Source organism: Nyctereutes procyonoides, unplaced genomic scaffold, assembly GCF_905146905.1.
Source record: "Nyctereutes procyonoides isolate TBG_1078 unplaced genomic scaffold, NYPRO_anot_genome, whole genome shotgun sequence".
Lineage (NCBI taxonomy): Eukaryota > Metazoa > Chordata > Mammalia > Carnivora > Canidae > Nyctereutes > Nyctereutes procyonoides.
In genome coordinates, this window is record NW_026575146.1 from 77,419,257 (window position 1) to 77,441,442 (window position 22,186).

The 22,186-nt window shown below is 38.2% G+C and overlaps 1 protein-coding gene across 5 annotated transcripts; it reads right to left on the minus strand.

The window, feature by feature from the left end:
* Positions 1-963: 963 nt before the first annotated feature.
* On the minus strand, positions 964-21,283 carry ZNF283 (zinc finger protein 283). Of its 5 annotated transcripts, none has more exons than XM_055311407.1 (6): positions 21,245-21,283; positions 20,792-20,965; positions 20,439-20,563; positions 15,515-15,602; positions 13,740-13,866; positions 964-6,231 (listed from the first exon to the last, which is right to left on the minus strand). In XM_055311407.1, the coding sequence occupies exons 4-6, from the start codon at positions 15,521-15,523 to the stop codon at positions 4,529-4,531; spliced, it is 1,839 nt and encodes a 612-aa protein (XP_055167382.1). In that variant the 5' UTR covers positions 15,524-15,602; positions 20,439-20,563; positions 20,792-20,965; positions 21,245-21,283; the 3' UTR covers positions 964-4,528. The 5 variants fall into 5 exon arrangements, with proteins under 5 accessions (XP_055167382.1, XP_055167383.1, XP_055167386.1 ...); XM_055311408.1 differs by having other exon boundaries at positions 21,159-21,277; XM_055311411.1 differs by having other exon boundaries at positions 20,439-20,487; positions 20,792-21,277.
* Positions 21,284-22,186: the final 903 nt, after the last annotated feature.

Below are 22,186 nucleotides of genomic sequence, written 5' to 3' on the forward strand. Positions count from 1 at the left end.
AATATTTAATTTTGCTGATGAATCAAAAATCTCTGGAACCTGGAACCTCCTTTCCCCCGTATATGACTCAATATACTTCCTTATTGCTTTGGCTAGTTTGCTATTTCAATTTTTGCTGAGTGTATCCTAACTACATCAAATAACTACATCATGGTTCCTACTGGGAGCTACAGATGCAGAGATAAAACTGATTTCATCACAGCCATCAACCAGCTCGTCTGGTGGGAGATGAACACACACACACACACACACACACACACAGTCACTGTGTAGGTGTTAAATGCTTACAAGTTTTACAGATGCTTTGTGAAACCAGAGATACCCAATACATCCAGTATCAGGAGGAAGAAATAGATATTGCAAAAATATCTAAATAGCTAATAAATAATCAGAAAAATGGAAATGTAAAACAAGGTACCTACCAGAGTGGCAAATTTTTTTTTAAAGCTGATGATGCTAAATATTGTCAAGGATATAGAAAAGCAGAACATTCATACACTGTTGGTGGGAGTGCCAGGTATTTTTGGAAACCTATTTAGAAAAATTAAACTTAACTAAAGTTGAACACAGGTATACCATCCATGACCAAATCCAAGCAACTCCACTTCCAGTATTTGGAGAAAGACCTGCAGGAGTATGGTCATAGCAGTCTCATAAGGAGCTCTGATTTCCCAACATAGTATTCCCAAGAACACATAATGAAGGATTTTCAATGAGGGGCTATGTCAGAATATTCCCTTTTATGTGTATCTTGGCTGGTACTACAGGGCTGGGCTGCAAAGGCTCCTTAAAATAATTATGCTAGGCACTCTGAATTAGTTGTATCCAAAGTAGAATTTTAAAGACAAGAAAATCAACAGATGCAACTAGAAAAGTGATGAAAGATCTCCAATTCAAAACAGCCCAATATAGTCATATAGTTTTAAAGGTGCAATACAAAAACACAAAAATACCTCAAAAATAAAACTTTTATATAATTTCATTCATGAGATGTAAAAATTCTAAATAGTAGCAAATGAAATCTAGCAGTGCATCAGAATACATACATATACCAATAATTAACCTGGGTATATATCCAGAAATGGGAGAAAAAATCCAACAACCTGTCAACATAAATTATCATATTAACAAATTAAATACTATACAATTGCAGGAAGAGATCATAAAATGACATTTTATAACTCAGGAGCCCTTTCAACTTAGATACAACAAAGATTTACTCATGAATAAAACAAAACATTAGAAGGCAATCATTTGAGAGCATGATGCTAAGTGCCATTCCATCATAACTAACAAGCAGACTTAGAGATTGAAATGTCCAACTTTATGGTCTCCTAGTTATGGCAACATTTCCCAATGCAGTTTCATATCCCTAAGATGGAAATAGGTAATGGGAATCAGTATTTCCATGATAAAGTTTGAGATACACCGGTACCACAAAGTTAAACAATTTTATTCGCTAGAACATTCTTTAGTTTTCTGATAAGTTGACAAGGTGCTTTTGATTTTCCTTGAGAGGGGATTTTGTAGGTTCTGCTTCATAAGCTTCTTTAACCAGAGAATCCCACTGTTTCTCAAGCACTATTCAGTACTGGTAACTTTCAAGACATAATTTCAGAAGTTCTGGGACAATTTTAGTTGTATAAGTTGCTTCTGTGTATTGATTTAGGATTTGTCATTTTTCTAGCTTCTTACTTCGGTATGACAGGGACCATGTAGGATACTGGGGGAAACAAGGCATAGTTCTGGTCCTCCATCTGACCAGATGTATCTTGGTTTCCTCCGAACACATTAAAAGGTATTTTCCACTCAACAGAGCTTCAGGCACATTCTACAACCTCTGATACACAATTTAATTATCATTCTTTTTTTGAACAATCTATAATCATTTCAGTTTTCTCTTTAATTCAGAACTTATACATATGCTATGACTACATTCTCAAAAGTAGTTGAAAGGTTCATCAACCTTAACTAGCTAATGGAGAGCTCTAGCAGTCACTGTCTTAATCAAATGACCAAATTTAGCAATAGCAAGAAAACTGGGTATTATGTGTTCTTGGTGTGTTGCAATATGAAATGTGTAGCACCAACTATAGTGTATTCTGGCCAAAAATGTTTAAGCTTCTGACCCTAACTTGCCTTTATGATAGATACAAAGGATAGACATACAAATTAAATCTCACCTTAAGGGAAGAAACAAATCCAGAATGCATGGCATTCTATAAAACAGCTTTCCTTAACAGTTAAGTCTTTTCAAGATTAAAATCTAGAGACATGATAACCAATGCAATGCATGAATATAGAAAAATGCTGGCTAGAAAATAAATAGCATAGGATACCTTGGGAGTACTGGGACATAGGAAGTGAATGTGAAAGAATATTACAGAATTACATATAATTTTCTTGTGAGATCATGGTACTTAAGGCTGTTCTAATTCTTAAAAGATGCATGCTAATATATTCAAGAATGAAGTATCACTTCTACATCATAAGATGAAAGTATGTGGGTGTACATACACATCATACATACAGTTTCAGAGAGAAAGCAAGTATGACCAAATGTTAATAGAGTATATGAATGTTTATTACACTGTTCTTTAAATTTCTGAGTCTGAAATTTGTCATAATAAAATCTGGGGAAAGAATTCCAACTGGACTTTTTGTTTCTTTTCAATTTGTAATTTATCTCAAAATGTAGGCAGAGAATTTTAATCACTAGCTACTTCTCTGCTTGAATTCATTACAGGCAAATTGCTTCACACCTTTACCTAGTTTTTCAATAGGTATATTCCCAACATCTTACCACTTACTAAATCCACATTTCTTTTCAGCCTTCATTTTTTAATGCAGCTTAAAGTATAAACTTTGAATTAAAATCCTCTCAAAAAAATTCCCTCAAGTTTTTTTTTTGTTTTGTTTTCTATATTTTACCCATAATGAACTACCTAAATTCAAATGGATGAATGGTTATAGAAGCTTTCCTAAATTCATTACACCAATGAGAAATGGATGAGTGGTTACGGAAGCTTTTCCCAATTCATTACACCAAAGAGCATTCTTTTCATAAGAATTTACTAGTAGTAATACTAAGGCTGAGAATAATAAGAACAACAGCAAACATGTATTGACTATAGGCTACATTTGAGATATTCTTCCAAGGATCTGATACATACTAAATCCATGCAATCTCTGCAACAGTTACCATCACCAACATTTTAAAGATGATGCCCAGAGGAGATAAGCATTTTCCCCAACATCCCATGAGTAGTAAAGAGGTGGAAATGGTGAGGATAGTAAGTACGGTTTGTGCCATATAAGAGAGATTCCCTGTATTTGATACCTTGATAAGGTTATTTTCTAGAATAAATTTGCTTAAGTTTAACAAAGATTGAATAGTGTTGGAAGGCTTCTATACCTTCATTAAATGAACATATTTGTTATAAATTATGCTTTTACAGACATAACAAAGTTGTAACTCATATGTTAGTCAAATCTTCCTATAGTGTGAATATTCTGCTATTCTAATCAGAAAGGTGACAAATGAAGTATTTCTTATTCTAAATAAATTATATTGTGACTTGTCCCATGTTTTTAAAACCGTGATTGTTGCCTCTCAAATTATTTCTGGGAAAGGGTAAACTTTTTAACTTCTAATCATTCATGAATGAATTGGCACTTTTACAAAATACAGTGATAATGTTATGGCAATATGAAATTGCTGTAAGTTTCCAACATATACTCTTATTTTTCACATCCATCTCATGATCGACCGTTAACAATTTTGTGGACTGGCACTAGTCCCTAAACAATAGTTTTAGTAGTATTTATATAAAGGCCTTCCTACATCTCAGGTTTTTTTTAAAGGATTTTATGTATTCATTCATCAGAGGCACAGAGAGAGGCAGAGACATAGGCAGAGGAAGAAGCAGGCTCCCTGCAGGGAGCCTGATGCAGGACTCGATCCCAGGACCCTGGGATCACGACCTGGGCCAAAGGAAGACACTCAAACAGTGAGCCACCCAGGCGCCCTATATCCCAGTTTAAAGGGCTACTCATTTGGATGCATTCTATGATGTACCCTAAGATATTTACCACATCTGTGAGCCTTCCCACATTCCTTACATTCAGTTTCACAGCAGTATGAGTTCTCTAATGTGCACAGCAAAAACTGAATTGGGTTTAGGTTCTTCCTATATTCCTTAAAGTGTTTCTAGCGAGTAGAAATTCCCCAATGTTTACCAGACTTCTGTGCCATGAATAAAGATCTTCACACATTACTTATACTTAAATGGTTTCACATCAGTATAAACCAATATTCAATAAGACTATATAAAATTATAAAGGCTTTTTCATATTCCTTATATTCAAAGTGTTTCTCACTAGTATGAATTTTCTAATATCAAGTAAATGTCCACACACAGGTAAGGCTTTTGCACATTCCCTACATTCATAGCTTTCTCAAGATTAAGATTCACCTCATGATAAGTTGTCCATACATGTAAAAAAATGTTCTTTCATATCTCTTCAATCATAAAGTATCACCAGTATCAACTGTCTCATTTGAGTAAGTTGTCCATATAAAGGCTTCCTCGCAACCTTTATATTCATAAGGTTTATCATTACTATGAGTTATCTTATGTTGAACAAGGTCTGAGCCATTAACAAAGGTCTTCCCAAATTCCGTACAATGATAAGGGTTCTCACCAGTATGAAATCTCTGATGAACACTAAGTTGATAGCCACTACCAAAGGCCTTCCCACATTCTTTACGTTCATAGGATTTCCCATCAGTATGGATTCTCTCATGTTTAACAAGGCTTGAACCCCAACTAAAGGCCTTCCCACATTCTTTACATTTAAAAGGTTTCTCACCAGTATGGATTTTCTGATGTTGAGTGAGGTGATAGCCACGACTGAAGGCCTTCCCACATTCTTTACATTCGTAGGGTTTCTCACCAGTATGGATTCTCTCATGTTGAACAAGACTTGAGCCACAATTAAAGGTCTTCCCACATTCCTTACATTCATAGGGTTTCTCTCCAGTATGAAATATCTGATGCCGAGTAAGTTGATAGCCACTACCAAAGGCCTTCCCACATTCTTTACATTCATAAGATTTCTCACCAGTATGGACTCTCTCATGTTTAACAAGGCTTGAACCCCAACTAAAGGCCTTCCCACATTCTTTACATTCAAAAGGTTTCTCACCAGTATGGATTTTCTGATGTTGAGTGAGGTGATAGCCACGACTGAAGGCCTTCCCACATTCTTTACATTCGTAGGGTTTCTCACCAGTATGGATTCTCTCATGTTGAACAAGACTTGAGCCACAATTAAAGGTCTTTCCACATTCCTTACATTCATAGGGTTTCTTGCCAGTATGAAATATCTGATGCCGAGTAAGTTGATAGCCCCAACAAAAAGCCTTTCCACATACTTTACATTCATAAGGCTTCTTACCAGTATGGATCTTCTGATGCTGAGTGAGTTGATAGCCACGACTGAAGGCCTTCCCACATTCTTTACATTTATAAGGTTTCTCACCTGTATGAATTATCTCATGTTTAGCAAGGCTTGAACCCCAAAAAAAGGCCTTCCCACATTCCTTACATTTGTATGATTTCACACCAATATGAATTTTCTGATGTTGAGTGAGGTGATAGCCACGACTGAAGGCCTTCCCACATTCTTTACATTCATAGGGTTTCTCGCCAGTATGGATTCTTTCATGTTTAACAAGACTAGATCCCCAACTAAAGGTCTTCCCACATTCCTTACATTCATAGGGTTTCTCACCAGTATGAAATCTCTGATGCACAGTGAGTTGATAGGCACTAAAAAAGTCTTTGCCACATTCTTTACATTCAAAATGTTTTTCAGCCGTATGAGTTCTCTCATGTTGAACAAGTTTTGAGCCATGACTACAAGCCTTCCCACATTCCTTACAAACATAATGTTTCTCTCTATTATGAATTCTTTGATGCGCACTAAAAGATTTAATTTTTCTGTAAGTGGGCATTTTTCCATAGCTAATTATCATTTGACCAAAGTATCCCTCTTGATGTTCCTGTAGTCCCTCAAATCTGCTTTTGCACTTAGAGTTATTTTTGAAAATGGATGCCTCAAGGCCAAGAGTTTTACTTCTTTCCTTCACCTCCCATTGGGAAAAATTTATTTCAAAAATGTCTTTTTCTGAATTTGTATTTTTGGTCTCATATGTTGACTCCAAATCTGGAAAAAAAGCAAAGCAAAAACAAAACAAAACAAGAAAACCACATATTTTATTTCCTTTACTGGGCAGCGGGGTGGGAGCCGGGGGGGGGGGGGAGCTTAATAGTAGAAATACAAAACAAATGGGAAATAATACCCATAAGTGGGCTGGGAGACTTAGTGAACTCACTGCTAAGTATCACATCTCTACCCTGTTGAACAACAATCTCAGCTTTGACTTTTCAGCTTTTATGATCTTAATATTCTGATCTGATAGTTTTCTGGGAGATTCCACAAAGATCATTTTAACAAGTTCCTCATCTTCCCATGTGAATGACCTCCTAAACCAAATGTGCCCTTCCTCAATCAAGCCCTTATGTGTCCAGGTGTAGTTCAGCTAAACTTTTAATGACTGTGTAGGCTGGCATGATAAACTAGAATCTAGAATATCCCCAAACTCAAAAACAAAACCAGGCACACATAAAACTATTATTATAGGTCAACTATACTTAAAAAACAAAACATTAAGCTACATAATGCTCCTTCACAGAAATTTTTCTGAGTAATTGGTGTTGGGCTAGAAAGCAGACAAAATTCTGCAAACCAAGCAGTTACTAAGTTCCAAGGCTCTACTGGAAATGAAACATATGAAACAAACTAAACTAAACTGTAACACAATCTCTGCTTAGCTCAAATCCTGATACAATCAAAGAGATAGATGTGTCAATGATCACGTGGGAAGTTTATGGCAAAGAAAGACTTTTAAATCTAATTTGAAACCAGAAATAAAGTGAAACTAATGAAAGCTATGACCAGTCCCAGCTCAGCTCCATGCTAGGTGGGATCTAAGTTATCAGCTCCTCACCCTAAATAACTCAAAAAGGAGCATATACTTCTAGGGGCAGGGAACCATCCATTTAGTATTCTTCAAAATGTGTAGCACACAATAAAAAATTATGAGGTAGTCGAGGAAAGGGCAAAGTACAAGATATAATAACACCCCCCCCCCAAAAAAAAAAGAGGCAAGGAACAGATGACACAAATATTAGAATCAGCAGGCAAGACCATTCAATTAAATTTTATAGATTCTGGAAGAAAAAATGGACAGTGAACAGATGGGAAATTTCAGCAAAGAAATGGAAACTCTAAAGCTGTAAAACTATAAAACTGAAGCACAGAGAGAAAAAAGAAGGGGGGAAAAAGAGAACAGTGTCAGATCTGTGCAACAATATCAAACAATCCATCAGGGAACAGCATTCCAGAAAGAGGACAAAACCAAGTAAGTACTTGAAAAGATTGTTGAAATGTTCTCAAAATGTATAAAATGTATGAGTAATCAACCTACTTTGAGCAGGATAAATACAAAGAAAAGCAAAAACTGAGAACAGAAGCAAACAGTTGAAAACTGAAGATAAAGTAAAATTATAAAAAGATGCAAGCAGGAGCATTACAGTTAGAGTAACAACTATGAATTATGACTGACTTCACATCTGTAATAATAGAAGCTACAAGACAATACCCTTTTTTTTTTAAGATTTATTTATTTTTTTGACACAGAGAGCACACAGGCAACAGGAGCAAGAGAGGGAGAAGCAGGCTCCTACTGAGCAGGGAGCCTGATGTGAAGCTTGATCCCAGGACTCTGAGATCATGATCCAAGCCAAAGGCAGATGCTTAACCAACTGAGCCACCCAGGCACCCCTGGAATGGAACCTTTAATGGCTGAAAGAAGAAAGCTTTCAACCTAGAGTTTTATATAAAGCAAAAAATATTCTTCAAAATGAAGGGGAAGATTTCCAGTCCCAGTTATAAAGAAAAATCTGGTATTAGACTTAACTCTCATATTGCAAACAACCAAAAGCTATAAAATAGGATACTAGACACAGGGCTGAGAAGCTTTTAGAGAAGATTATAAAAACTTCATATTGACCCTTTATGGCTGGCTGTATCCTTCAAAGCAAGGTACAGTTAAAATGCTCTCTAAATAGAGTACAGTGGTCTCACTGGTCAAAGACACTGGTCTCTGAGTTTAGGGATGCTAAGGCAGCTGGAATTTGCAATTCAAGGTTTAATAATAAAGGAGCATTCAACACAGTCCCAGAAGTCTATGCAGGGATTACCCCCCATGGATCTGTAACATGATATTAATTTATGTATCCATATGGTGCCTCTCCACAAGGCGGTTGGAGTGCTAACACAGCCCGAGTGGAAAGAGGCATCCATCTGAGGCCTAACAAAGACCATATATTGAAAGACTCATCATCTGGGGCAGTAGTTTTCAAAATTACTTGCCTCAGAATCCCTTATATTCTTAAAAATTATTGGTGAATTCTTTGCTTGTTCATGTATAAGTGTACTTGTCTAATGTGATTTTATAATATTTTAGTTGATTTACTAAAAAGTAGGGAAGTACCGTGGATGTGTTTGTGGGGAGTAATTTTAGTCATGACCAGTTGGTCCCAGACAAACCGCAGTAACTACTGTTTAACTTAACAGTATCTTATTGCTTTATATACATCAACATTTGGGTATAAGGATTATGTATACACTCAAAAGGAAGTCAAGATATTTAAACTGACCAACCCAATGTTACAACTACTCTAAGATGGTCAAATACAAACTAAAAGAAATGCACTTTTGTACAGTTTAACATCAACAAATAGTTCAGTAACGTTGAATTTAGTTCAACCAATCTGAATTGCCATGCAAGAATCTGTATTACAATTACTTGGTAAGTAAGGCTTAACAATGTTAGTAAAGTGAATATAGATTTAACTTTTTTTTAAATGTTAAAAAAATTGTTGAGGACTCAAAGAGCTTTTGTGTGATTTATACTTTTTGGTATTTACCATATTAGAAATTAAAACTGAGAAATTAAAGATATTAATTCACTTGAAAATAATAAACCATTGCCTGTTTTTTTATTTTTATTTTTTTAACCATTGCCTGTTAATACAAATAATAAACTTGTGAAAATTATATTTTCCAAAACAACAAAGATTTTGGAAGTTCCCCAAAAAGTTAAAAATAGCACTACCGTATGACCCAGTAATTGCACTACTAGGTATTTATCCAAAGAAAACAAACATAGCAATTTGAAGGGGCACATGGACCCCAATGTTTATAGCAGCAATGTCCACAACAGCCAAAATACGGAAAGAGCCTAGATGTCCATTGACATATGAATTAATAAAGCATATGTGGGGTGTGTGTGTGTGTGTGTGTAAGAAATGGAACATTACTCAGCCATCAAAAAGAATGAAATCATGGGATGTCTGGGTGGCTCAGCAGTTGAGTGGTTGCCTTTGGCCCAGGGTGTGATCCCGGGATCTGGGATCAAGTCATGCATCAGGCTCCTTGCAGGGAGCCTGCTTTTCCCTCAGCCTATGTCTCTGCCTCTCTCTCTCTCTCCCTCTGTCTCTCATGAATAAATAAATAAAATTAAAAAAAAAAAGAAATCTTGCCATGCTTGCAATGACATGGATGGAACTAGAGAGTATTATGCTAAGTGAAATAGAGAAGAACAAATATCATATGATTTCACTCATGTGTGGAATTTAAGATACAAAAAAATAAACACAGGGGAAGGGAAGGAAAAATAAAAACTGAGGGAGGCACCCATAAGAGATGCTTAATTAGAGGAAATAAAAGGGTTGCTGGAGGGGAGGTGGGTGTCATCTCATGGTTTTTAATATACAGATGTAAATGTGTGTGTACAAATGTATGTATATAAGTATATTCCCTATCTCTGACCACTCAGAGACCTGGGAGCGGCCAGCCATCTCCCAGAAGCAATGAGTAACCCTAATACACAGATTTTGGCTTCTAACTACCATTCTCCACAAGAAGGAACCAGAGCACCTTGAAGAAATGGTTGACATTAGGACTGTGGCAGGGAAGTAGAAGATGAGCCTGACACAACATGTTTTTTTTTTTTTTTTAAGATTTTATTCATTTATGAGAGACACAGAGAGAGAGAGAGAGAAAAAGATGCAGAGACACAGGCAGAGGGAGAAGCAGGCTCCATGCAGAGAGCCCAATGTGGGACTCTATCCTGGGTCTCCAGAATCACGCCCTGGGCGGGAAGGCGGGCTAAACCGCTGAGTCACCTGGGCTGCCCCCACAACATGTTTTTGTGTCAGAAAATAAGGAGATGCTCCATCAGTGATAGAGACATGCCAAAGAACATAGAAGCCTCATTAGAGGGTTCTCACAGATCAAATCTGGGACAAGTTCAAATATTTTTAACTTCAAAATGAATAACAAAAAGAACAGATTACAACCCACCAACTAAAGATCCAATATATGAATACATTGAAAATTTGAAGAGGACCATATTTAAAAGTCTCCAAGTCTTCTTCACAAAATACACATTAAAGGAAAAATTATTAATTTTCCTGGAGGAAGCCAGCAGACACTAACCTAATCAAGTGCTCTAAGTATTATCAGTAATGACAAACCATTTGTATTACCTGACAGAATGTAAGAACACAGCATCAATTTTGTGATCCTGCTGCCACAGATGCATAAATCTAAATCTAATCATAAAGAAAAGTACAAACACAAACTGAAGGACACTCTACAAAATAACTGGCCTATAGTCTTCAAAAACCACCAGGAATGCAGGTTAAGGAAAGATGTATGGACTGTTTCAGACTGAAAGGCTACATAATCAAACCCCTAAAACAAAAACAACAAAACTGTATTATCAGGCCCTCGCCTATCTCACCAACCGAATTTCTTTACTCTCCTTTACTAACTTTGCCCTGGGCTTCTTAAAATTCCTCTGACAGTTTCTTTGCAAACACAGAGCCTTTGCATTTACTGTTCACTGTGACTGATATATTCCTCCCCCAGATATTCATATAATTTGATCCCAGTCTTCCTTCGTGTTTTCAAGAAAGCTTTCCCTGACTATCTTATCGAAATTAGCCCTGTCAATTTCTATCATTTTCTATTCTCTTGTGATCTTTACCTCCCTGACCACCATGTTTCATTACATAACATTATTTACCTATTTATTTACTTATATTTGGTTTCTTCCTGACTACATAAAACTCCATTTGAGAATGGGCAAGTTATCAATCTTATTCATGACTGCATTGGTAGTGCCCAGTTCAATGCCTAGCTAGGAGAAAGCAGTCAAAATATTTGCAGAACTTACGAGTGAATGCATTCATTCATACACATGCAGAAATGCAAAAGGGCTAGAAAGCAGCTGATCAAACATATAAGTAGAATTGTTGCACCAGAAACAAAAAGAGAATGCCTTCCTTGCTGAAATGGGAGGGAAATATGAGAAGAAAAACAAAGAGTAAGAAATGAGATCAAATGGAAGTTTGTTTGGTAGCCCAAAGTGGGATCTCAATTTCTTTCCTCCATAGGCCTTGGTCCTTTGTAGGGAGCTTTCCAAACACTATCCCAGCTATTCTCTTCCTCCTGTGTGACCCATGAGGTTGGTTCCCTGCAATGATAGTTCCTTCCTGCCTTTGACTTCCTGGGTTCCAACTTCTTGGCCCTCCCCTCACACAACCATCCAGGACTCTTGTCCTTGCTCCCATAATGTCACATCCAACTGAGAAATGGGAGTGTCTGCTTACAAGAAAAGAAATGCTAAACGGTATAGACCTTTTTTTAATGAGATCAAAACATGTTAAATTTGCAGTAAAAACTAAAAATAATATTGATAAAGACTTCTCAGAAGAGAAGGATGACAGAAATGAAAAACATGAGATCACATCAGTAGGAAAATGATCTTGTTTCAGATTCATTCAGGCTCCATCTCTCTGGAGCAAACAGAAAGCAGGTGGTTCAGAACAGACTCATGAGCCAGACTTCCTTACAGACTCAATTGCTGCTACTTCCTCCCACTAGCTGCGTGACCCACACTGTAGGTGTCTCTGTATTCTCATCTATAAAAAGGGAATAAAAACATTACCTGCCTCATGGGGATGTTGTGAAAGTTAAAATGCTAAAGTATTTGTTCTGCTTAGAACAGAGCCTGGTTTATAGTAAGCACAGTGTAAAGTATGAATATTATTATAGTTACTAATGTTATTTTGCTAACAGGAAAAGAAGTTTCATGAGACATTTTTAGGATTTAATTCAGTGTGGAATTTACCTGTAAAATGCAAAGTTCACAGATTGCAACTTTCAACCTCAACTATGTTGAAAGGAATGTGTTCACTTATTATGAAATAAATCTGTTTAGCCAATCCTCCTCTCTATAAAGTAGAAGGCTCTTTTGAAAGTCTGAGTACATCAGGACCCTGTTTCTAACTATACTCCTTGCATGTGGGTCAAAAAAATAACAACGAGCAGTGCTTCTTCAATGTGTATAAAATCACCTGTACCCACCATTTGCTTTGATGTGGATGGAACTGGAGGATATTATGCTGAATGAGATAGGTCAATCGGAGAAGGACAAGCATTATATGGTCTCATTTATTTGGTGAACATAAAAATTAATGAAAGGGAATAGAGGGAAAGGAAAGAAAATGAGTGAAAATATCAATGAGGGTGACAAAATATGAGAGACACCTAATTCTGGGAAACGAACAAGGGGTGGTGGAGGGGAAGGTGGGCAGGGGGTTTGGATGACTGGGTGATGGGCACTGATGGGGGCACTTGGTGGGATGAGCACTGGGTGTTATGCTATATGTTGGCAAATTGAACTCCAATAAAAAAAAAAATCACCTGGGGATCCTGTATAAATTCAGATTCTGTTCAGCAAGAGCAGGTCTAGGTAGGACCTAACAAGCCCCAGAAGAAGCTGATGTTAGGTATGCAATACATACCAATAAAAAAAGCTGGGATGCCTGAGTGGCTCAGCAGTTGAGCATCTGCCTTTGGCTCAGGGCATGATCCTGGGTCTGGGGATTGAGTCCCACATCAGGATCCCTATGAGGAGCCTACTTCTCCCTCTGTCTATGTCTCTGCTTCTCTCTCTGTGTCTCTCAGGAATAAATAAATAAAATCTTAAAAAAAAAAAAAAAAAAGCTAAAACCCCACATAAACCAAAGCTTCTAATCACTGAGAACACAATCCATATTCCTTCCTCAAACCAGCAAAACTGCCTATCATCTAGGCCTTGCCTATCTCCTTCACTAACTCCTTGGTATCCTCTCCTTCGCTCACTCTGCTCTGGTCTTCCTATGGTTCCTCAAACAAAATAATCACACCTGGAGTAGCAAGGACACAGATCACCTATAGACATGCTAAAGTTAAATACAGTATGACTCCTGGTTTCTTTGACAATGGTTATGAATTAATACCCCATAATGCAAATCCAGCTCCTTGGTAACAAAGAAGAGAGGCCACTGCAGGAAAAACCAAAGGAAAGTGTGAAGGTATGGGAAGAGGAAGGAACTCAATGAACCCCATTTTTAACCCAACAAATATCAACACATCCCTTTGAGAACAGGGAGAAGACATTCACTTGGTTTCTTCAAGACAGCCTTATAATTCCCATAGCAAAAGCCGATGGTGCAGAGAAAAGATTCTAAAGTATTTCAGGCAGATGACCTTACCCAATGAGACCAAGTTACTATAGTTCTCCAACATCACATCCACGTACAAGTCCCTCTGAGCAGGGTCCAGGCACTCCCACTCCTCCTGAGAGAAGTCGATGGCCACATCCCTGAAAGTCACCAAGCCCTAAAACCAAAAACCCATATATTACTTGTGAAATTGAAGAGATTTAAGAATTTAAGAAAATATTTCCAAGAGGGGAAAAAAAGGATTGTGAAGGATAAACTGCAAGAAGAGAAAAATATAACAATCAAGCAGGTTGGAAGCCTACGATATACAGAGGTAGGGAAAAGTAAAGAAATTAATATGATCAAAGCAGAGTATCTACATATTGTAGAAAAATCCTGTTACAGCAGAAAAACTTCTTGGATATTGTGAAATAACTAGACCTGTCTAATAATATATAAAATAATCCCAGTTTCTCTTCCATTTAATAAAAATAGTGTGTGTTGAAGAGGGGTGAGGTGAATATGTATACATACACACAACCCACTATGTGCCTGCTTCACAAATTCTTTATTAACATGAACTGCTCTTTAGCTTTTCCCTTTAAGGAATTCAAAAAACAAATAAGAAAACTCTTTTTTCTAAATGTACTATGAAATCTCTATTTTAGAAAATTTCCATTAAATTAAGGATAATCGTTAAGCCTCAAGTAAATCACTGTTAGATTACATCATAAGCCTTTTTTCTTATATTGATGAATACACAAGATGTCTTTATTAGCTGCAGTTCAGTTCATCATATGGATGTGAGATTAATATCTCTACTATATTTATACATTTAGGCTGAACAAAACTTCTAAAGACCTTAATTCTAAGAATCTCTCAGGGAATCTCTCATCATCTAGTATTTAGAAATCTGGATCACCTTCTTCCTTACCATCAACCACCACTCACCCAACACCATCCTCATTCCCAAGTTGGAGGACACCAAAAGGGCACATCATATATGACACAGATGCCATGCAAGATCTGCGCATCCTGGTCAATAACCAAATGGACTCTGATGCCAGTGTTCATCAATTAGGGAACCACTTTCCCTGGAAAGAGCCTTGCAAAGCCTTACTGAAACTGGGGCCAAGACCAAGAAACCACAAATTTCATCATCTCTCTGGGAAACTCAGATCTGTGAAGTGCCAAGTTTGCCTATGTGGTCAAATGAGACCCTCATCGCTAGGTAAATACCAAAGCTCTTTCAGAGAAGGGAAAGAAGAGAGCTCTTTCTCTGCTTTCAGAGAAGCAACTGAAAATGTTCTCTTGGGTGACCACCCGACTGTCTAAGGGCATTGTATCCTGACTGGCTTCCTTCTTAGATGCCTGGCAATCAGCACCTTAACCTGAAAAAGGAGTAACTGTTGTTTTCAAAATGTCTACAGTCTTCCCATTCTCTTTTCTCCTTCCCTTACAGAAATTCTGTTTGTGCTGATAGATGACATCAATTTGCTATTGGTTTTCCTTGTACACAAGTAAAAATGTGTTCATTGTTAACTGTATTTCTTTGAGTTATTCTTTGACGGAAGCTCAAGTATTTCCCTCAAAAGACTTCTATCCCTTCACTGCTTTTGATAGAAGACTGGCACACAGATGTTAGATAATGTGTACCATAAATATGATGACACCAATTGGGCTATTTGGCATTATCCTTTACTGGAATAGGAACTGAGAAGTAGGGTCAGGATTGGGGTTCTGTCCTGTAGAAAGCTTTAGGACAATTAAAGATTCATATGACCTAAAAACCACAATATTTCAAGGACAGAGAAATACCAACTTACATCAGTCATGGTTCTAGAATTGCAAGAACTAGTTAATAATCCATGGGGTTCCTCTATTGGTGAAGCAGAGAATCCAGAAAAGCCAGAGCTGGGGAGGGAAAAAAAAAAGCTTTAGACCGGGTGTGCTTAAATGATCCATCCCATCCTGACTTAAGCTAATATAAGCTTCCATCTCTTCCATTTCTGCTTCTACTCCACACCTCCACAAGCATTTGTGGTATCTAAACTCTCATCTAAAATCCAAATGTTCTTCAGTAGGAAGGATTCTGGCAGTGCCTGCTTCTGGGGAATGCTGATATGGGCCAGAGGTTAGACTACTAAGTCCTGCCCAGACTGGATCTTCCTCCCACCATTCCCATCTCTCAGGACTAAGAAACAGCCACATGATCCAAGCCAGAACATCCTTCATGGGCTCAGGGCTGAAGAGAGTTAGTCAAGACATAGGAGTGGACAGGATGTACAATTGCCTAAGCACAAAAAGCTGATCTCTTAATGCACTCAGAACATCCATGCAGTGGAATGCTATAAAACCATGCTAAGTTGGGGAAAATAATCAAGATATATCATCAATAAAAAAATAGCTTATAGAATGTACAGTATGATTATATTTATAAATTATATGTGTTTATCAATATAGAAAAGACCAATAATCAGATGTCAATAGTGGAAAAAATGGCTTAGAAAGTTATACATCCATAGACAATAAAGTTTTTCTTTTTATTGTGGTCATAATACTCTTTTTGTTTAAGTACTCTGCACAGTTTTTGTAATCATGGCCATTCATTATACTACTATATAATTTCTAAATAGTTATGTCCTGCCTAGGGAAAAAGAAATGGCTGAAATTCCCCCAAGAAATGTCATGGATATATGGATGAGATTGCAATCCCGCTTCTCTTCACACCTTCTAACATATGGGTTTATTTTGTATCTGATATGTCTTTTTAGACAGGATACTCTCCTGATAACTGCTGAATCACCTGATCCTGTTAGTCTCACCTAGCAACTAGCATTAGTAGGATAAAAATCGTACAGTATAAAACTCAAACCAAATTCCATATGCCTCCACAAAGCTGGTCATGACCCAATAGTTCTGCCATAATTCCCTTCCAACAAGTTCCTAAGACAGGCAGCCTGATTGCTTATTGGCCTCTGTTGCTGTCAGCCTTAGTTACTCCTATATATATTATTTGGTCTTCCTTGTCTTAAAGGTAACAACCATGTTTCTCAATTATTTTATTACCTTCCAAGTACTATGTCAGGCTCTTAAATTTGGGGCAAACTTTTACCCAAAATTCCCTGATGGAAATGTATCCTTAAAACAGCTAGAGAAGTAAAAACATATACATGCAAATATTTATGCATGGGCGCACCTGAGTGGTGCAGTTGGTTAAATCATATGACTCTTTCTTTCAGCTCAGGTTGTGATCTCATGGTCCTGGGGTCGAGCCTTGCCTCAGGCTCTATACTCAGCAAGAGTATATCAAGAGTCTGCTTGAGTTCTCTCTCCCTCTCCCCCTGCCCCTCCCTCTCATACGTTCTCTCTCTCTCTCAAATAAATAAATAAATCTTTAAAAAATAATCAACCAAAAATCATTTATGACAACAAAGAATTAGCAACTACATAACAGTAAGTAAATGGTTTGCTCGACTGTAACCTGCTATGTTCTCATTAGTCTGATGGTATCAGACCATATTAATTGATGAAGAAAAACACACATAATCAATTTCTTAGTGAGGTGGGCAGATTTGTAAAGGATACACAATGTGGGAAGTGTATCTAAAATTAAGATAAAGCTCTTGTGTTGGACTTTCAGGACGTGAATCCAGGCATGATGGTGACCAATTTCTCAACACTTCTATGTCCCTGCCCACAAAAGAAGAATAGGAACATCAACTATGACAGATGGCTGCACTGAAGATTATGTAAGCAAATCCAGATAAAATATTGGTATACAATAGAGGTGCCAGGCTGGCTCAGTTGGAGAGGCATGTGACTTTTGATCTCAGGATTGTGACTTTTTGAGCCCCACACTGGATGTAGAGATTACTCTAAAAAATTTTTTTAAAGAGGTTCTCAGAAAGATATACAGGAGTTATCCTCTCCTCCCAGTAGCTGCAGATAGGACTCAGCATCATAAAGATGGCTCAGAAAATACAACCCAATTAGGTGTCAAGAACAGAACATTAACCAGAGGCTTGATCTTGTTCTGTGCAAATTGGTGGTTTATCTGAATATTGATAACTATAACCTTCTTATTCTACCTTCTGATATTAGTATCTGTCCTTGGAAATATTATTTGTAAATAGATTTTCACAAGACAGAATATACACATTAGAAATTATCACTATTTTCTATGGAAGTAACCTTTAAAATAATCTAATTCTGAATGTCTGTCTTTGTGGCTCTTATAACTAATTCTTAAAATGGTGTTTCTAAATTCTTAAAAGTTGTGAATACTTCAGATTTTTAAAAAAGAAATCACTGACACTTCTCTCTTCTTTCTATGTATTCAAGATTAAAATAAAACCCACATCTGGATTGGACTTCTCCTTCAAAATAAGAGCTAGAGAGTCTTTAACTCAACTGTATCACCAATTACTGTTATCTTATTCTGCAAAAACAAAACCAGACACACAGGCTCACAGGGAAAAAAATTTAAACAGAAACACACCAAAATATTAAGAATGATTAACTCTAGAGAATGTAATTTTAACTTCCTTCTCTATATGTTTTCTGGATTGTTAAATTTTTTGCCACACAGCCTGTATTAATTCCATAAGAAATATAAAGATATTTCCAAATGTAAAAATTGAATAATAGGGAAGGAGCATATTTCAATCATGAAGAAAACTGAAAAAACAGATCCAACACTGAAAATCAGTGGGTCAGAAACAAAGTACACCTACGAGCTATTGAACATCCTATAGCTAATGGCTCACCACTACACTGAGACACTTTCACTATCAAGATTCCTCGGTAATGAACATCAATTATGTAAGTTACCTTCAAAGTCTGAGAAAGGAAATATATGTACATAAACAGAAAAATATCTGGTACAGAAAGGATGCTCAACAAGTGTAGCTACACCTCTCCACTTCTTCAGTGAATAGTCCATTAAAAAAAATTTTGGATATAATCCTTGAAAAATGTCTTTCAAAACCTTCTCCTACTGAATGGGATTCTTTATATAACCCATAATATTCTTGAGGACTTTTGTTCATAACTACAACTATTACTTAATATTTTACTATTTTCATTTTTCCTTCTTTTGATTCATTATAAACTCAATTTTTATTAGGTACACATTATTCCATTACAGGATATACTGCAATTAACTTAACTGTTTCTCTATCACTGGACCCTAATTTTGTAAAAGCTCCATCCCAGCTATTAAATCTTAATTCCAAACCAATGGAGTTAGATGTTTTCTGGGTCATGTACACTTGACAATCTCATGAAATTATAGACATTTTGCCCACTTAAAAAAATAAATTTAGAGGGACAGCCAGGGTGGCTCAGCGGTTTAGCACCACCTTCAGCCCAGGGTATGATCCTGGAGACCAAGGATCGAGTCCCACGTCAGGCTCCTTGCATGGAGCCTACTTCTCCCTCTGCCTGTGTCTCTGCCTCTCTCTCCCTCTCTGTGTCTCTCATGAATAAATAAATAAAATCTTAAAATAAACAAATAAATAAATTTACAAATATTTACATAAATTATGCCTCAATTTCAAGGAGTCTGCAATCACCTGGCAGCTCATAAATGGAACAAGACCACAGGTTAAGATTCCCTATACTAGACCACTAGAGCATGTGGTCACTTTTAAACCTGCAAGCACCCATCACAATCATCTTTGTATTTCTCTTCAAATTTCAATCATAAAAAGCTGATGTGAAAATCAAGAATCAGCACATAACAGCAAATCTTAATATTCACTAAGTCTGTATCATGGGGCAGACTCTGTTCTAAGGAGCTTTAAATACACTGACTCACTTTACGATTTCTATAACCCCCATTAGGTAGGCATTATTTTGTCTTAATTTTGTAGATGTGACACAGAGAACCTGAGTCACCTAAGCTCACACCACTAGTAACAGAGCCAGGATTTGAATATAGATGCTCTGATCCAGAGCCTTACCCTTAACCATAACACAGTACCACTTCTACAACACTCACAAAATTGGACCTGAAATAATTCATGTTTAGCAATGTTTCAAATTATATATATTTTTAAAGATTTTATTTATTTATTCATGAGAGACACACAGAGAGAGGCAAAGACATAGGCAGAGGGAGCAGCAGGCTCCCTTTGGGAGCCTGATGAGGGACTTGATCCCAAAGGTAGATGCTTAACCACTGAGCCACCCAGGCGCCCGTTTCAGATTTCTACCTAAAGATTATCTGAAACTCTCTGTCCTTGTTGGTGCAAACTGCAAACCCTTATGCTCAAAGCCCAATCCCTAAAAGCCTTAAAATATTATCATTTATTAACTGAAATACTCCTTCTACCTTGCCTTGATTAAAAAATCATGGCTGTGGAGAAGACAAAATAGTTTGCACATGATACCACCTAAATACCAATCTCCTCAAGTAATCATAGTCTAAAATAAAACTCTAACACTAATCTCTAGGAGGTGTTATTTCTACACCATCAGCATACTTAGAAAGGAGGAATGCACCGGAGGATTTAAATGATTTGCCCTTTGAACAGCTAGCTATTGAGAATAAGGACAATAGGGTGTCACTAAGAAAAGGGATGCAGCAGCGCCTGAGGGTGTGTGTGCATGGGGGAGGGGGGTCACTGACCACAAGGAAAACCCAGGATGGACACTACCGGTGACACTGCAGGCCAGGGAAAGCAAATATTCTCATGATCTAAAAACAAATGTAAGTGTGTGAATAAAGAAGAAACACAAACTCACCTTAACCTTGATTTCAAAATAATACAATTCTTCCTTCCTCCTCAGGGTCCTTCTTAGAAACCCGGCAGCGGCAGGGGGTAAAAAAGAATCATGAGACACCAGCATTTCTTGGAGCACAGACCTAACTAAAAAAATTTAAAAATTAAAAAAATTTAAAAAAAAAGAAAAGAAAACCACAACGCCGTCTAGAGCCATGTCTGCCTTCAACCACACAAAACCAAATGGAACTGAAAGGAAGGCTGGAATCTTTGAGTTGACAGCAATTGTTGGGGACAGAGGTCTGGTTGCAGTGCTTATGAAACACGTAGCTGGCTCCTAAGAAGCTCCTGGACGCGCCCTTGTGGGAATCTTACCTCTGGGACCTCCCCATCACGTCTTCCTCGCAGCAGGTCACGAGGACATTTCCAGATGTGCACTGCTCATCCCAAGACGGGACCTATGCCTTCTTGTGTGAAACGTTCACTCTAGCGCTTAGTGTAGGACTCCTTCTCCTGCGGTCATTAAACTCTGGCAGGCCCGAAGAAAGTCTAGAGGGAACCAGCACACAGCCAAAGCACCCCGTCACCCCGTCACCCATTCCCAGTCGCACACACCATCACGGAGGCACACGCCGGCCCTGCCACGCCATCTGTCACACACCATCCTTCTCAGCCGCTCGCGCACACACAGGCTGGAGGCTCCGAACGCGACACGCCCTGTCGGCGACCCGGGCCTCCTCACCTCGGGCGCCTCCGGGGGGGTCACCCCTACGCTCGCTGCGGGTTCTAACCCGGCGCTGATTACTTCCTCCGACGCGAGAAACTCACCATGCACAGCCCAAGCACCTTCAGGACGCCGGAAATGGCCCCACAGACTTATGGGAAATAGCCGGAAAGTCTTCGGAGGCTGGGAACCTGGCCCTCCAAAGAGCTCTCGGCGGGCAAACTCGCCCCGCCCGGAAGAAAGCCCTGTGCCTGGAGACTTCTGGGAAATGTAGTCCACGGCGGGCAAATCCCCAGCAGCTGGGATCCTGGACCCTCAGTAGGCGTGCGACTCCGCTTTGTGTAGCGAAGGCGCTTTTGCCAAAATCAATCCGGAGTTCTAGCCTCTGCTGCAGGGAGCTAGTCCCGGCTCGGCGAGCGCCGCGGCTCAGTTGTCTTTTATATCTTTGACAAATGGTTGTGGTCTTTGATGAATGGTTCTCAAGGAAGGCTGAGGAACACATTCTGGACTCCAGAGAAGGTGAAGATGGGAAAGGTGACAGGGGTGTGACCGGGGATTTAGGCTTCGGTGCACGGGAGCATCTCAAGTAAGGTCCACGGGAACAACCCTGAGCTTCCCTAGTTTACGAGAGACTGGAGCAGGGCCTGCCAGTTGAATAGATGGGTGCGTCTTCCTCCGGGTGAGTTCGTGGGTCCCATTCGGTGACTGGGACCTTAAATTGTTTATATCCATGGGACAGTTCGTGCTACTGTGAATCTTTGTTCCCTTAGGCGTCAGGCGGTTTGTGTTAGAGATGATATGCCACTGTTGAAAAGCAACAATACGTGGTCGTGAACCGATACTGTGATCGTATGCAAAGGCCTCTTTGGACTGGAAGATGAGATATGTGACATTCTGTGTTAATATTAGTCACCAAGGATGGCTTAATATTTGTGAGATTTTTTTTGATAGACTTTTCTTTTGTGTGCATACTATGGTGATTATAAAACTGGATCACCGGCCACCTGAAATAAAAACAAAACAGTGCAGTGTTATCTGGCTTAGTA

Coding starts and splice junctions, on each gene's coding strand:
- ZNF283 (XM_055311407.1), bottom strand. Junction 6,232..13,739: donor TAGTAACTTGGTCTCATTGG/GTAAGGTCATCT, acceptor CTTTTTTTCCAG/ATTTGGAGTCAACATATGAG.